At 38.2% G+C, this 15899-nt stretch overlaps 1 protein-coding gene across 1 annotated transcript in view; it reads left to right on the top strand.

Annotated features, from left to right (window-relative positions):
* The window catches only part of LOC103523063 (glutamate receptor ionotropic, NMDA 2B-like), a 142989-nt gene that overhangs the window by 78411 nt on the left and 48679 nt on the right, over window positions 1-15899 (top strand). Inside the window, exons 5-6 of the mRNA XM_026832847.1 lie at window positions 7389-7572; window positions 10606-10744. Coding sequence (XP_026688648.1) covers window positions 7389-7572; window positions 10606-10744 — 323 coding nt within the window. The remainder of the gene's footprint in view (window positions 1-7388; window positions 7573-10605; window positions 10745-15899) is intronic.

Below are 15899 nucleotides of genomic sequence, written 5' to 3'. Positions count from 1 at the left end.
ATTATTTCCCTCAACCTCTTTTATATTTTTATAATATGACTTGTGTTCTTCTTATTATTTTTCTTCTTCTTCTTCTTCTTCTTCTTCTTCTTCTTCTTCTTCTTCTTCTTCTTCGCCTTCTCCTCTTTCTTCTTCGCCTTCTTCTTCTTCATCTTCGCTTTCTACTTCTTCTTCGCCTTCTTCTTCACCTTCTTCTTCTTCTTTTTTTTTTTTACTCTATGATAAGAAAGACTGGATCTTCTTGCCTCTACCCCTTTATAGACGAAGAAAAGGTTAAATTAAATTTAAATAATTCAAATACAATAAACTTCAGTTCAAATTCATTGGAACGAAATTCAAACACAGAGAGGTATAATAAACAAACTAAAAGTACCTAACAAATGGGTGGTGAGAATGAAGAGAAGAAAAAGAAAGAGAAGCAAAAGAGAAAGAAAAAGTAGAAAATGAGAAGGAGGAGGAAAAAATTGAAGAAGAAGAAAATGCAGAGAGAATTGAAAAATGCAGACTTGAAGGAACATTATGAAACTTGGAGAAAAGAGAAAAAGAGGAGGAGGAAAAAAAGAGAATGGAAACAGTATTCTGAACAAGCTGGGCCCGTCCCTCCGGGAATTTCTAAAAGTCATTTTCATTGTGGCTGGAAGGTTGAGTATAAAATATGACTTTCCAGACAATCAACCAACCAGCCTTGCTTGGAAAATGAATTCTTGAGTGATGGGTAACCACAAACGTTGATGCCTAAGAAAACTCTTAAGAAGACCCTTAAGAACAGAATAAATAAGAACAGAAAAGAACCTTTACTTTTTTTTAAAAAAAAAAAAAAAAAAAAAAAAAAAAAAAACAAGAATGTAGACCGACCTTTACTAGGTAGATTTTTCTTGTTGGAATATGTTGTATGCATTTGTCGTGGAAACGTGTTGTATTTGTTGTGGAAATGTGTTGTAGATTGGATGATATTTTTTTCAATACCTATGGTTCGGTAAAAGGCATAGCTTGTCTCTCGCTTTATCCAATCTGTGCGAAGTAGGTTGACATGTTGACTAGAGATGACAGGTAAAACGTGTGGCGTTAATAGAGACTGATGATTTGTGTGCTAAAGCAGGGGTTGTTTTTAGGGGTAAGGATTTTTTTTAGGGACGTGGGAAATAGGCTCTTGGAGCATCAAAGAGAACAGAAGAAGGTATACAATTACCTATGGTAACTTATTTACAATAAAATTAAGAAAAAATCAAACATTTGTGGTGAAGCTGAAAGCCTGAAGTTATTGTGGTGAATCTAAAAACATCTAAATCCTGAATTATTTGCGGTGAAGCTGACTGAATGCCTCTGGTAATGATTTAAAATCAAGACTAGAGCCCGTTCTCCCTTTATTCCTTTCAATGTTTCCTAATAACTACCAATATAGTACTGAAGTCACCATCCATTTTTTGACCTTGCTCGGCGTAGCTTAACATAGGTGACGCTCTAAAAGTCATTTTCATTGTGGCTGGAAGGTTGAGTATAAAATATGACTTTCCAGACAATCAACCAACCAGCCTTGCTTGGAAAATGAACTCTTGAGTGATGGGTAACCACAAACGTTGATGCCTAAGAAAACTCTCAAGAAGACCCTTAAGAACAGAATAAATAAAAACAGAAAAGAACCTTTATCTTAAACAGGCTATGTTTGTTCTCGGAACGGCTGGCTTTCTTCTGTCCTCCTCTCTACGATTTCGGAATTTGACTAAAAGATTATTAAAATTTTTAAAAGATTATTAAAATTTTAAAAGATTTTTAAAAGAATATTAAAATTTTAAAAGATTATTAAAATTTTTGCGATGAAAAAAATGTAAAGAACTACAATATAAATATGAAAATATGACTGAAGAGAGACAAAATAAAGGAGAAAGAAAGAAACAGAGAGAGGGGAAGAGGGAGAGAGGGAGAGGGAGAGAAGAATAAAAAAGAAAAAAATACAAGAGGTAAAACGTGTTTTGACACTAAAAACTGACCATCGAAAATTTGACCCGAATACATTACTTTCCTTCCTATAGGATAAGGAAAGTAAAAAAGGAGAAAGAAAGAAACAGAGAGAGAGAGGAAGAGGGAGAGAAGAATAAAAAAGAAAAAAATACAAGAGGCGGATGAAACAGAAGAAAAAAGAGAAACAAATACCATAATTGGAAGGCGGGAAGAGGCTGAAAAAATGGGTATTAAAAATGCCGTAGACTGGAAAACTTGAATACAAAGTATAATATTACAAAGGAAATATTACAAATTAGGTAGGTACCTATAAAAGAAATATTCACTTCGTGGCACAAGCTCTCTCTCCCTCTCTCTCTCTCTCTCTCTCTTCTCTGCCTTCTCTTCCATCACAACAAAAATTCATTCTACCTTTCAAAATTACTTCTTTATTTTCACTTCTTTTCTGTTTTCTTCCTCCTCTTCTTCTTCTTCTTCTTCTCCTCCTTCTTCTCCTCCTTCTTCTCCTTCTTCTTTTTCCTTTTTTCTTCTTCTTCCTTCTCTTCTTCTTCATCACTTCAGAAATACAAGAAATAATAATAAAAAAAGCTAATAAATGAAAAAAAAAATTGAATTACGTAAACCACAAAAGGGTCTTACTGTAAAATTTGCGTCTAATTTTCCTTTGACAGAAGCGCCTAAAAAAACCTGTAAATTTGCAAATCCCAGATGAAAAAGAAAAAAAAACAACCCTGTAAATTGGAAACCCCAAACAAAAAAGAAGAAAAAAAAAAAAAAAAATCAAAAAATCCGCTAAAGGCATTGGATGATAAAGATTGAATATTTTTGAAGCTCATTTTTCCAATCACAAAATAAAAATAACGAATAAATAAATAATTTAAATAAAAAAATAAGGTCAGAGTGGAACAAAAAAAAAGAAGAAGAATCAGATGAAAAGATATTGGAAGGGAGGAGAAAAATCGAAAAGCGGAAGAGGGGAACAAAGGGATGAAGGTAGGAGAGGGAGGAGAGTTGGGGTAAGAGAGTGGGAGGAGAGGAAAGGTATTCAGGCAAGAGAGAGAGAGAGAGAGAAGATGGATAAATTGAGGTCACTGAGGAGTGGGAAAAAAATATACGAAAGAGGGGGGGGAGAGAGAGAGGGAAAGAGGAGGAGAGAGAGAGAGAGAGAGGAAGGGGAGGGAGGAAAACGTTGAAGGGGAAAAAGAATTGAGGAAAAAGAGGGAGGTGAGAGAGAGGGAGAAAGGAAGTGAAGGGAGAATGGAAATGGGAGGCATGAGAGGGGAAGAGGAGAGGGGAGGGAGAAAGGGAGAGAAATTTCACACAAACTAAACAAAATGGAGATGAACCCATCAATAATTCACCTCCCAAGTTCCTGACTTTGTCTCTCTCTCTCTCTTTCTTTCTCTCTCTCCCTCTTTCTTTCTCTCTCTCTCCCTCTCTCTTTCTCTCACTCCTTCTCTCACCCACATTTCTTTGATCATTATTTTTATTTATTTTTATGAACACTATCCCATCAGGATAAAATCCGCCCCGTGCGGGAATCGAACCCGCGGCCTAGCGCTTACAAGGCAGACGCACTACCAACTAAACTAACTAGGCTGGCAAGGAATGAGACTTAAAAGTACCTCTAAACAGTCTAAACTCTAAACCGACAATCTGCAGAAGGTCTTGTTTGTACATTTGATTGGATAATAAATAGAATCTTAAGGTCAGACCGTCTGACAGACCAACCGTTGGAACGTGTCTGGTGGAAATCTCTTCAGAACCAGATCTCACCAGACACTATCAGACCAGATCTGCCACATCTAGGTCTGTCTGACCTCTGACAGTCCGGGCGTGAGCGGCTAACAAAAGACCGACAGATTACCGTCGGCATATTGTTCAAGTGTTCATCTGGTAAGATCCTGTGTTTTTCTTTCGAAGATCAATAATTTAGAAAAACAGAACCCGCAATAATGACAAAGAAAATAACTAGAGAGGCCAAAGGGATGAAAGGAAAAGAAGGGCTAGATATAAAAAAAAGCAACAAGACGGAACGATTGAATAATGGAGGGAAGAAATTTCAATCCCGAAAGGAAAGAGTCCGGAAATAAATCATTTCTAAGAAGAGAGTGAGGGAAAAGAAGGTGAAAAAGAAGAAGGTGAAGAAGAAGGTGAAGAAGAAGAAGAAGAAGGTGGTGAAGAAGAAGAAGAAGGGGACGAGGATGATGAAGGAGGTGAAGAAAAAGAAGTAGCAGAGGGAGGAGGAAAAAGAGGATTAGAAGGAAGGAAAAGGCCGTCTCTCTCTCTCTCTCTCTCTCTCTCTCTCTCTCTCTCTCTCTCTCTCTCTCTCTCTCTCTCTCTCTCTCTTTCCTCTGCCTTCTCTTCCATCACAACAAAAATTCATTCTACCTTTCGAAATTACTTCTTTATTTTCATTTTTTTTGTTTTCTTCCTCCTCTTCTTCTTCTTCTCCTCCTTCCTCTCCTTCTTCTTTTCCTTCTTCTTTTTCCTTCTCTTCTTCTTCATCACTTCAGAAATACAAGAAATAAATGAAAAAAAGAAAGAATTTTGAATTCAACCACAAAAGGGTCTTACTGTAAAATTTGCGTCTAATTTTCCTTTGACAGAAGCGCCTAAAAAACCTGTAAATTTGCAAATCCCAACATGAAAGATGAAAAAAAAAAAAAAAAAATCAAAAAATCCGCTAAAGGCATTGGATGATAAAGATTGAATATTTTTGAAGCTCATTTTTCCAATCACAAAATAAAAATAACGAATAAATAAATAAATGATAAATTCAAATAAAAAAAAAGCCAGAGTGGAACAAAGAAAGAAGAATCAGAAGAAAAGATATAGGAGGGAAAAGAAGGAAAATCCAGAAGGAGGAGAGGGTAAAAGTGAAGAGAGGAGAGACAGGTATGAAAGTTGAGGTAAGAGAGAAGAAGAAAGGTATTGATGCGAGAGAGAGAGAGAGATAAATTGAGGTCAATGAGGAGTGGGAAAAAAATGTATGAAAGAGGGAGAGAGAGAGGAAGGGGAGGGAGGAAAGCGTTGAAGGGGAAAAAGAATTGAGGAAAAAGAGTGAGGTGAGAGAGAGAGGGAAAAAAGAAGTGAAGGGAGAATGAAATTAGGAGGCATGAGAGGGGAAGAGGAGAGAGGAGGGAGAAAGGGAGAGAAATTTCACACAAACTAAACAGAATGGGGATGAACCCATCAGTAATTCACCATTCACCTCCCAAGTTCCTGACTTTCTCTCTCTCCCTCTATCTCTCCATCTCTCTCTCTATCTCTCCCTCTCTCTATCTCTCTCTCTCTCCCTCTCTCTATCTCTCTCTCCTTCTCTCACACACATTTCTTTGATCATTATTTTTATTTATTTTTATCAGAGTGATGACATATTATCTCTCTCACCTAAGTCTCTCTCTCTCCCCTTCCTTTCTCTCTCTCTTACTCTTTCTCTCTCTCTTCCTCTAATCAACTTTCTTTCACTGATTTTTCAGTTTTTTACCTTCTTTGTTTACAAAAAAAAAATGGATTTCACCGGAATTGCAAAGTCATCGACCTGTGAAAGCTCTTTACCCCTATAGTTCATATTTCTGATGAGTGGTGACACAGATATTGCTACAGTCACGGGTTCGATTCCCGCCCGGGTGAACTTTATCCTAAACAGTTAAGGTTCGTTCTCGGAACAGCTGGTTCCAACCCTTCTTCTATTCTGTCTTCTTTCCCTGTTCGATCTAAGAACGATCAGCTCTATCTGTCTATTCCTCTCTGTAAATGTTCTCTATCTCACACTTTCCCTGCCATTTTTATTTATTTTTTCATCAAACAAAAACCAATGAGTGAAAGAAAGGAGGGGGAGCCAGAAAGGGGGAAAGAATTACACCAGGATAAAAATCCCATTTTTTTTTTTTATTTTTTTATCCCTCATATTTCTCGCATCCAAAATTATATCCCGTAGCATAAAAATGTACACGGTTCAGTTATGATGCTTTTTGAGTCTATTATTTGGGATAAAACGTACCTACGGTATCAAAACCTAAAAGGTTTCTCTCCATGTTCAAACGAACCGAAAGCTTTTGTGTCTTTGGGGGGATTTTTTTTTTTTTTTTTTTGGGGGGGGGGGGGGGGGGGGTTGTCCAAAATGTGCTCGAATTTTTACGATTCTCGTGGGGGTTGTGATGGAAGACGATGTTTTCCTCAATTTCTTTTGTATTGAAAAAAAAGGAAAAAAGAAAATGTAAGGACTGACCTAAATTTACCAAGATAAAGATACCCACAATGTACCTACTACCTACATAATTATCTGGTAGATATTTTGCATTACCTAGGTATATTCATTAGTCATAGATGATGTATGTATCGGTAATGCGTTATTATGACTCATAACTGTCATAACTCATAACAAATAGGCTTATGATTATGAATGAGAAATGAGAAAAACGAAAGGTTCAACAGCTACATTTTGACGTTGCCCTCAACTACAAAAAAGGTAAAGGATGAAAATTAAAGAGAGGAAGAGAATGAGAATTTACCTCGACAGGGTAAGAGAGGGGAGAGAGAAGAGAAACTCTCTCTCTCTCTCTATCCCTCCTTCCCTCTCTCTCTCTTCCTCTCTCTCTTTCCTTTCTTCTCTATCTCACCTTCTCCCTTTTTCTCTCTTTCTCCATCTCTCTTTTTTCTGTCTACCATTGTCCCTCCATTTCGCCATTATCAACTGTGTCCCGTATCCTCTATCTTGTTCACCTTTCTGTGTCTTTATTTCTCTCTCTTCCTTTTTTTTCGCTCCTCTAGCCTTTTCTTTTTATCAATTTCCTCCTCTAAACTCTCTCTCTCTCTCCCTTACTCCCTCTCTCTATCTCTTTCTCTTTCTCCCCCTCTCTCTCTATCCCTCCCTCTCTCTCTCTCTCCTTTCTTCTCTATCTCACCTTCTCCCTTTTTCTCTCTTTCTCGATCTCTCCTTTTTTCTGTCTACCATATTGTCCCTCTGCCTCCCCTTTATCAACTGTGTCCCGCATCTTCTATCTCTTTCACCTTTCTGTGTCTTTATTTCTCTCTCTTCCTTTTTTTTTTCGCTCCTCTAGCCTTTTCTTTTTATCAATTTCCTCCTCTATACTCTCTCTCCCCCTCTCTCTCTTTCTGTCGGCGTCGCTACTAAATTATTGATCGCTTCTGAAGGTCGAACCAATATTCCCCGAATTCCAAATCCAATGTTCTACCTCCTACGCCACTGGGGTTACCAATCAAATCTATTGTATTTCCGCTAATTACGAGTACTCAGAAAACCCGACGGTGAAAAAAAAGCTTTTTTGTGTTTAACCTAACCTCATAATCACACCGGTCACTGCTCATTTGTGACAGCTCCTTTTTGTAGCAATTTTCTGTTGCCGTAACTTCTGAACAAGTACCCGGTTTCTAATCAATCCATTCTATTCTTCTGATTTCAGGCGTCCACTTTGACACCAGCAGTGCTAGTCTGGTCCAGGGCATTTCGACTGCTATCAAGGTGTATGCGTATGGCGTAGAAGACTACATGAGCGATTCTAGTAATGCCAATCTATCACTCAATACTCAGCTCTCCTGTGACGGAGTGGGGGAATCGAGATGGAAGACCGGGGATAGATTCTACAGGTGAGAACTTTTTTCTGGTGCCGAGTGGTAACTTCTGAAGACTGAAATGGGCTTGCGGGCCACATGTGGCCCGCGGGCCGCTAGTTGGAAACCCCTGCTCAATGAGTCTACGCTCTCCGCTCCTTTCTGTGTTTAGAAAGCGAGAGACGAATGGAGAGAGAGAAGGAAAGAGGGAAAAAGAGAGGAATGGAGATTGAAAAGAAAGAAGGGAGAGAGAAGAAGAAGGGGGAGGCAGGCAGAGAGAAGGAAAAGAGAGAGAGAGAAGAAGACCGGGGATAGATTCTACAGGTGAGAACTTTTTTCTGGTGCCGAGTGGTAACTTCTGAAGACTGAAATGGGCTTGCGGGCCACAGTGGCCGCGGGCCGCTAGTTGGAAACCCCTGCTCAATGAGTCTACGCTCTCCGCTCCTTTCTGTGTTTAAAAAGCGAGAGACGAATGGAGGGAGAGAAGGAAAGAGGGAAAAAGAGAGGGATGAATATTGAAAAGAAAGAAGGGAGCGGAGAGAGAGAGAGAGAGACTAAAAATAAATCCATAACAATTTGTGATCGACCCTGATGGAGTAATGGCTTCCCACAATAATACCCCTTAACCTCAATAGCACCTTCGATATTACCATTTAAAACTAGATCAGAGTATTAATTATTAATTTATAGGTGTCAAATGACGCCCTATTGCCACTTCCAAAAGCAATAAAAGAAAATCACATTAGGGTTGGTGCCAAGTTTTCATCTATCTCTTCTTCGTCGTCTTCTTCTTCTTCTTCTTCTTCTTCTTCTTCTTCTTCTTCGTCTTCTTCTTCTTCTTCGTCTTCTTCTTCTTCGTCTTCTCCTTCTTTTTCTTCTCCTCCTTCTTCTTTTTCCCTCCCTCTCACAAATTCTCCGCTTCCCTCTCCTCTCACACTCTCCTTTATTATATTTCTCTATCTCTCCTTCAATAGGGCCCTCTCTCTTCCCTCCCCATTTTTCCCTTTTCCTCTTTCTCTCTCTATCTCTCTCTGTTCTATATCTCTCTCTTTTTTTCCTCTCTCCTCTCTGCCTGCCTCCCCATTTTTCTCTTCCCTCCCCTCCCTTCTTTTTTTCCCATCTTCATCCCTCTCTATTTCCCTCTTTCCTTCTCTCCCTCCATTCGTCTCTCGCTTTCTAAAACTTTAAAAATCTATGTCATCGACAATCATTTCACCAAGCCAAAGAGACGTGAGGTGGGTGTCGAACTCTCCACAGGGGTTCCATATCTCCCTCCCTTCCTCTGCTTGTTCGCATTCCATAATGCCCCCTGTTCCCTACTTAGTCCTTGCGTTCCATGATTCCTTCCCTTCCCCTACTTCATCTCGTTCTATAAATCTGGCGCGTCCTCTACACGCGTCCTTTAAAATAAAATAGAATATACCTAAAATTCCCTGCTGGAATGAGACTTTTTTTAGAGGTTTGACAGAAGGAACTTTAACTGTACTTTTTTAAGCGAATGCAAATATCAAGTTTTTTTTTAAAGAGGTTTGACAGAGGGAACTGTGACTGCTAGAGAAATCGAAGAGAGAAGGAAGACAGGATAGGAGAAAGCCAGCCGTTCCGAGAACGAACATTATCCCATCAGGATAAAAAAAAAAAACACATGTATTTTTTTGTTAAGAGGTTTGACAGAGGGAACTGTAACTGCTATGGTCTTATCGTCCCAAAATCAAGAGAGAAGGAATGGATAGGAGGAAAGCCAGCCGTTCCGAGAACGAACATTATCCCATCAGGATAAAATCCGCCCCGGGCGGGAATCGAACTCGCGGCCTAGCGCTTACAAAAGGCAGACGCACTACCAACTAAGCTAACTAGGCTGGCAAGGAATGAGACTTTAAAGTACTCTCTCCCAAAATAAAACAAAAGTTTACCTCATACTCGTACAAGTTTACAAGCGTCAAACTTTGTAAGCTCCTACTAAAAATCAGGGTGTTTTGTAAAGGTGACGTAAAATTTGTACCTAATTCTTGTGAAATAAATTTTTGCTAATGCCATTTTACTTTTCGTTCTTTCCTAATTTTCCTCTATTCTTTCTTGCCTTCCTTCCTCTTTTTCTCCATCCTTTCTCCATTTTCATTTTATTTTCATTTATTTATTACTTTCTAAGGTGTTTTTCTAAATTCATGAAGTCTTCTAGAATGGTCTTTACCTTTTATTTTATGGGGTGAACTATATCTCTCTGTGTCTGTCTCTGTTTTCTTTCTCCCTCTTTCTTTCCCTCTCCCCCCTCTCTCTCTACCTCTTTCTCTCTCTTCCCTACCCCCCTCCCTCCTCCTCCCTCTCTCTTTCCCCCTCTTGCTCTTATAATAAAGAGAGATTTAGGGCCTAAAATGTTGACACAATACATAAATTAACAGCTGGAGACTATGTAAAGCTGAATAGCTGAAAACATTTTATAAAAACACAGGTATTGTACAACTGAATACATTATGAATTATGCTAATTTATTGTCGTATAATTTCATAAATATTAGATTTTTATCACCTCCAGTTTCCAGTTTTTCACCTTCTGTGTTTATAGGGTTCAAATTTTTGTCGGTTAATTTGTGTCTACCTACTCATATACAAAGTATGTAGGTTGGAGTTCGGGGTGCACTCAGCCTCGTAATAACCAGTGACGGCAATATGATTGTAAAAAGCATCTGACAAAAAAAATAATAAATAAATAAAATAAAATAAAAAATAAAAAAAAATAAATTGATTTTAAAGGAGGATAGCATTCACAAAAGTTGTGAAAAGGTTCAGCTTTACCACAAAAAATGAGTTCTTTGATTGATTTGTTTTATGATTTTATTGATTGATTTTTTCCCCTATGTGCTTTAACACTATGGAGTGATTGATTGATTTTTATCCTTTAAGACGCCTTAACATATTGGGTTGATTGGTTTATTGATTGATTGGTTAGTTTAGTGATTGATTTTTTTCCTTTAAAGCGCTTCAACACTACAGATTTATTTATTTATTTATTTAATCAATCAGATTTGTTTAATGATTTTTTGGTTGATTGATTTTCTATTCTATGTTTCAGATACCTGCGCAATGTGAGTGTAGAGGGAGACACAGGGAAACCCAATGTGGAGTTTACAGCGGATGGAGTGCTCAAAGCTGCCGAGCTCAAGATAATGAACTTGAGACCCAACCTGGGATCACAGCTCAAATGGGAAGAGGTAAGACTTGAGCACAAACATTGTGAGATTTGAATAGAACGAATATATGTACATACCTACCTACCTATTTGTGGTTTGTAGGTACCATTTTGTTCACGTGGAAATGCTGAAAAAAGTACCCTCTACATATAAAAATGGATTTTTTTCTTTGAGATTCTCTGAGAAAAATTGTAAACTAGAAAAATTGTAAACTAGAAATATTGAATTGTATAACTTTAACTTATAAAGCATAAAGAAAATAGGTATGAAGTCAAGTTTTCTTAGGCTTTCAGAGTTGAAAAAAGATCCCTTTTCAACCCCCTTTTTTCCCTAACTAGACTCAACTACATACTTCTTAGAGTTATTTTACCCTTCGTGGGCGGGAATCCTTGAGAAATTTACCCTAATAAATTTCCAATAATTGCCGAGGATCGTTAAGAGGGAAAAAAAATTCACGTGCTCTATTTAAAGTTAAAGTGACATTAGAGGGAGGGAGAGAAGGAAAGAGAGAAAAAAACGGGAAAATTAAGTGAGTTGGAGAGAGGGAGAGTTGAAAAGATAAGAGGGGGCAAAAGGGAAGGGAAGCAGGACCGTATTTAGAGAGGGCCGAGGGGGCCCGGGCCCCCTCGGCCGTGAGATTAACCCTTTAATAACTTTATTAAGTCCGATTGAGAAGTAGACCGTTTTTAATTGAGCATAACTTTCGCTCTAATGAAGGTAACGAGGTCAATTTTTTATTTGGCGGGACGAAGAAGCTACGTAATTAATCGGAGTGGAGATAATCTAGCACATAACTTATGCCCGCCACTCAAGATCAGACTGTCTGACAGACCTGGGTCTGTCTGACAGACCTGGGTCTGTCAGACAGTCTGAGTGGTGGGCACAGAGAAGAGGAGTGGCATTGAGCTAGCTGTGTTCTCCAAGCGTAGAATGTGACAATGCTCCAAGACTGCTCCGGCATGGGCCAGAACCGAACCGGAACAAGGGCTAGGAGGAGGAGGAGGAGGAGGAGGAGGAGGAGGAGGATGATGAAATTAGTCAATTTAATTTTTTTTTCTAAATAATGTCCAAAGGACTTTTATTTATTAATACAATCTAGTTATTAGTCAAAATACATTTAAAAATTATTATACCTGTGCAATGCCGACTACTGTGTGAGAGTGAACGAGACTGCAATATTTGTACAATGAACAGATAACGGATGGTAATGGAAAGTAAAAAGGACTTCTACTCAGATCATTAGTCTTCTTTTTCCTGCTTATCAGGTTATACTGCAGCGTAACCTCCTGTGTCCCTGCTGCTTATTTTACCCCCCTCATTTCTTAGATTTCTCTTCCTTCCGTCCCTTTTTTCCCTTTTTCCCACTCCCCCCCTTTATCCTACATTTTCCCCTTTTGTCCTACCTTTTTCCCCCCTTCCCCCTTTATCCTGCGTGTTCTCCCTTCCTCCTAAATTTTCTTCAAGTTTGTTAGGTCTTCTTTCTACCTCTCCCTTTTCATTTCTTTTCATACTCTTTCTTTTCTTCTCTTCTCTTCACTTCCTTTCTCCTCCCCCTTTCGTCCCTCTTCTCCTCCTCCTCATTTCCTCTCTTCCTCTTCTACCTTTTCTCCTTGATTCACATAAAAAAAAAAAAAAAAAAAAAATACCTAGGTAGAACATGAAAATGTTCCCTTTTGGTCCTTTGTACCGGATTTATCCTGGATTTTCATTCCAAAAAATGTTCCGAATTGCAAAAGACCTCCAGTTATACCTAGAGTGATGTGAAACCTTTATAAAACAAAAATGTTTCACTAGATGACTAGATTCCTAGAGGTCAACATTTCGTTTATTTTCAGGTCGGTAAGTTAAACACATAATAATAATAATAATAGACTCTTGAGTGGAAGGCAACCACTAGGCGAGGTTAACGCCTTAGGCGTTCTCTACAACCTAACCCCTAGAGCTCCATTATTACGTGGTCAAATTCTCAAATAAATGAGGATAAAATTCCATACCTCGGCTGGGATCGAACCCACACCCTCCTGATTACCAGGCGAGCGTCTTGACCACTACGCCACCGGGGCAGGTGTTTTAGAAGAACCAATCGTATTTCAAAAGGAAACAGAGGTTGAAGAATTCTATAATGAAAAATTCCATACCTCGGCTGGGATCGAACCCACGCCCTCCTGATTACCAGGCGAGCGTCTTGACCACTACGCCACCGGGGCAGGTAACATTACCTATACATATTTTACATTAAATTCTATTCCATTTCATGCTTATAAAATTAACATTACCTATACATATTTTACATTAAATTCTATTCCATTTCATGCTTATAAAAGGATACAATAAAACGAGGTAGTCTGTGACATTTTATTACGGATAATACAGATTAAAAAAGGATTAGGAAGGTTAGGAGTCATTAGAAGGGACAGGGCTAAAAAAGGGGGCTTTAAAATTTAAATTCTATTCCATTTCATGCTTATAAAAGGATACAATAAAACGAGGTAGTCTGTGACATTTTATTACGGATAATACAGATTAAAAAGGATTAGGAGTCATTAGAAGGGACAGGGCTAAAAAAGGAGCTTTAAAATTAAAAAAAAAAGTAAAAAGGAAAAACAATTAGAGCTTTAAGATTAAAAGTGAAAAAACAATTAGGTAGTAACGAAAATTTCTGCAATAAATAAAGGACTTAGACATATATAGATGGCAGCGTACTGCCATCAAATCAAGCCCTCTTTTATTACCTACATGACTTTTTTTTTATTCAAGCAAGGAGATATGAATATCCAAATTCAGCGCCCTGACTGCCAAAGTATATTACTCTGGTTGAATCATGTTGAATCTAAAAAAAAAGTCACATAATAAAATACGGCTAAATTACTCGTGGCTGTTAACATCAGCGAAACGGCAACGTTGGTTTGGCCGTATTTTCATTAATTTATTTTTAATTTTTGACATAAAAATCCGAAGTTATCATAGGTATTTTCCCCAGGAGGTGACTTTCTCCTCTCTCCCTCTTCCCCTTTTTCTCTTTCTCAATAAATTATCCCTTCCATATTATTTTCTTATTCCCCTTCTTTTATTCCTCTCACAATACCTTTCCCCTCTTTCTTTTTCTCTTTCTCCTCTCCCTTCCCCTCAGTCTTTCTCTTTTCTATGGATATCCTCTCCCACTACTTCTCCTTTTCAGTTTTCTTTCTCTTTTCGCTCTTCCCTTCCCTCTGTCTTTCTCTTCCCCCCAACAAATTATCCCTTTTGTCTCATCTTCCTCCCTGTTTTCAGTGTTTCCCCTTCTTCCTTTCTGCATTCCCCGTATTAAATCCCTCCCTTCCTTTTCTTCCCTTTCAATTGCTAGTGAGAAAGGGGGATATATAACTTACACACTCCCCCATATACAAAATGCTAAGCGTATTGCATAGGGTGTTTTGCATATTGCAGAGTCTTGTCACGTAGTATTTATAGCAGGAGCAATATATCAACAGGGATGGAAATTCCAGTGACCCCTTGTACTATGTTTTATAGGAGGACTGTGAAAAACGCGGTCCTTAGGCGGTCCATTAAGATCTGAGGTTCTAAATATCTAATTTAACCTTCATAAAAATCAACCAAAATAAAAGAAAATATATAATATATGTAAATACACAAATAGATTCAGGTGGAAAAAGAAAAATCGCCTGTGGCGCAATGTCCATTATTTGTCATGAATCATTATCGTAAGATTCCTAGACCTGAGTTTCAAGGTTGATCTAGAAAATTGTTTCAGCTTTAAGGTCTGTCTCTCTCTCTCTCTCTCTCTTTTAGTTTAAAAATTGACCGTTTCATTTCACATTCTACTGTCAACCCGTAAAAAAAAGAATAATAAATTCGATTCCTATTATTTTCTAATCATTTATTAAATCAAGAGAGTAATTTCAGATTTCGCCTGCGGCGCATAACACCCTGTATGCAAGGCGTACCATAAGACTTCATTCCGCCGTAAATACTCGCATAATAATAAGAAAAACATGTCCCCAAGTTTTCTACATAAATTTCAGCCTCTCCCTCTTACTTCTTCTCCACCTCCTCCTCTTTATACTTCTCCTTTCTTAAGCCTTCTTCTCCTTCTTCTCCTCCTTCCTCTTCTTCCTCCTCTTGTTCTTCTTCTTGTTTTCTTCTTCTCCTCCCTTCTTCTTCATTTTCTCTTAGTTCTTCTCTTCCTTCTTTATTATTCTTACTCCAAAAGTCAACGTTATAACTGCCTACAGGAATCTTTTTGAATATAAAAACCTCCTCTCTCTTTCTTTCTCTCTCTCTCTTCATCTCTTTCTAAATCCTTGTTTTCCCATTTCTTCCTTCTCGCTCCATTTATGTTCGCGGATTTCGCGATTATGTTCGCGGATTTCGCGATTATGTTCGCGGATTCCGCGATTATGTTTGCGGATTCCGCGATTATGTTCGCGGATTTCGCGATTTTGTTCGCGGATTTGGCGATTATGGTCCCGGATGGCGATTTTGTTCGCGGATTTTGCGATTATGTTCGCGGATTTGGCAATTATGTTCGCGGATTCGCGTCCCGAATCGACGGATTATGTTCGCGGATTTGGCAATTATGTTCGCGGATTCGCGTCCCGAATCGACATTTTGGATATTTGGCAAGCCTATTTAAAAAGAAAGAACAAAAACGAAAATGAAAAAGAGAAACGTCAACATTACAAATAGAAGTAATAATTCAATTAGTAAATTCAATTAGGAGAGAGAGAGAGAAAGAGAAGTAAATAGTTAAAGAATAAAGCAGGAGTGAAAAAGACTGTGAAAGAGGATTTTTCTTCCTTCCGTCCCGTTAGCTCGATTATAACTTTATCCGTCTCTTTTTCTTCCTTCTTCTTCTTCTTCTTCTTCTTCTTCTTCTTCCATCATTCCCTTCCCCTCACTAATCCATCACTTTTTTCTCTCAAGTTTCCATTTCCTATCCCTCTACAGCTACACTGTTCAAATCTCTCTCCCCTTTTCTTTCCCTTCTATATCTCTCTCCTTCCCCTTCTCTGTCTCTTCTCCTTTATCCTCTATCTCTCTCTCTCTTTCTTTTTCTTTCTTCTATCTCTTCTCTTTTCCTCTTACTTAGAAATTTCCAAAAAAATATAGGTATTTATATGACCTCATTATCTTCAATCATGGCCTATCAAGCAAAAAAAAAAAAAAAAAAAAAAAC

Source organism: Diaphorina citri, unplaced genomic scaffold, assembly GCF_000475195.1.
Source record: "Diaphorina citri unplaced genomic scaffold, Diaci psyllid genome assembly version 1.1 scaffold82, whole genome shotgun sequence".
Lineage (NCBI taxonomy): Eukaryota > Metazoa > Arthropoda > Insecta > Hemiptera > Psyllidae > Diaphorina > Diaphorina citri.
Note: the sequence above shows the minus strand (reverse complement) of the source record. Positions and strands in the feature narration are given on the sequence as shown.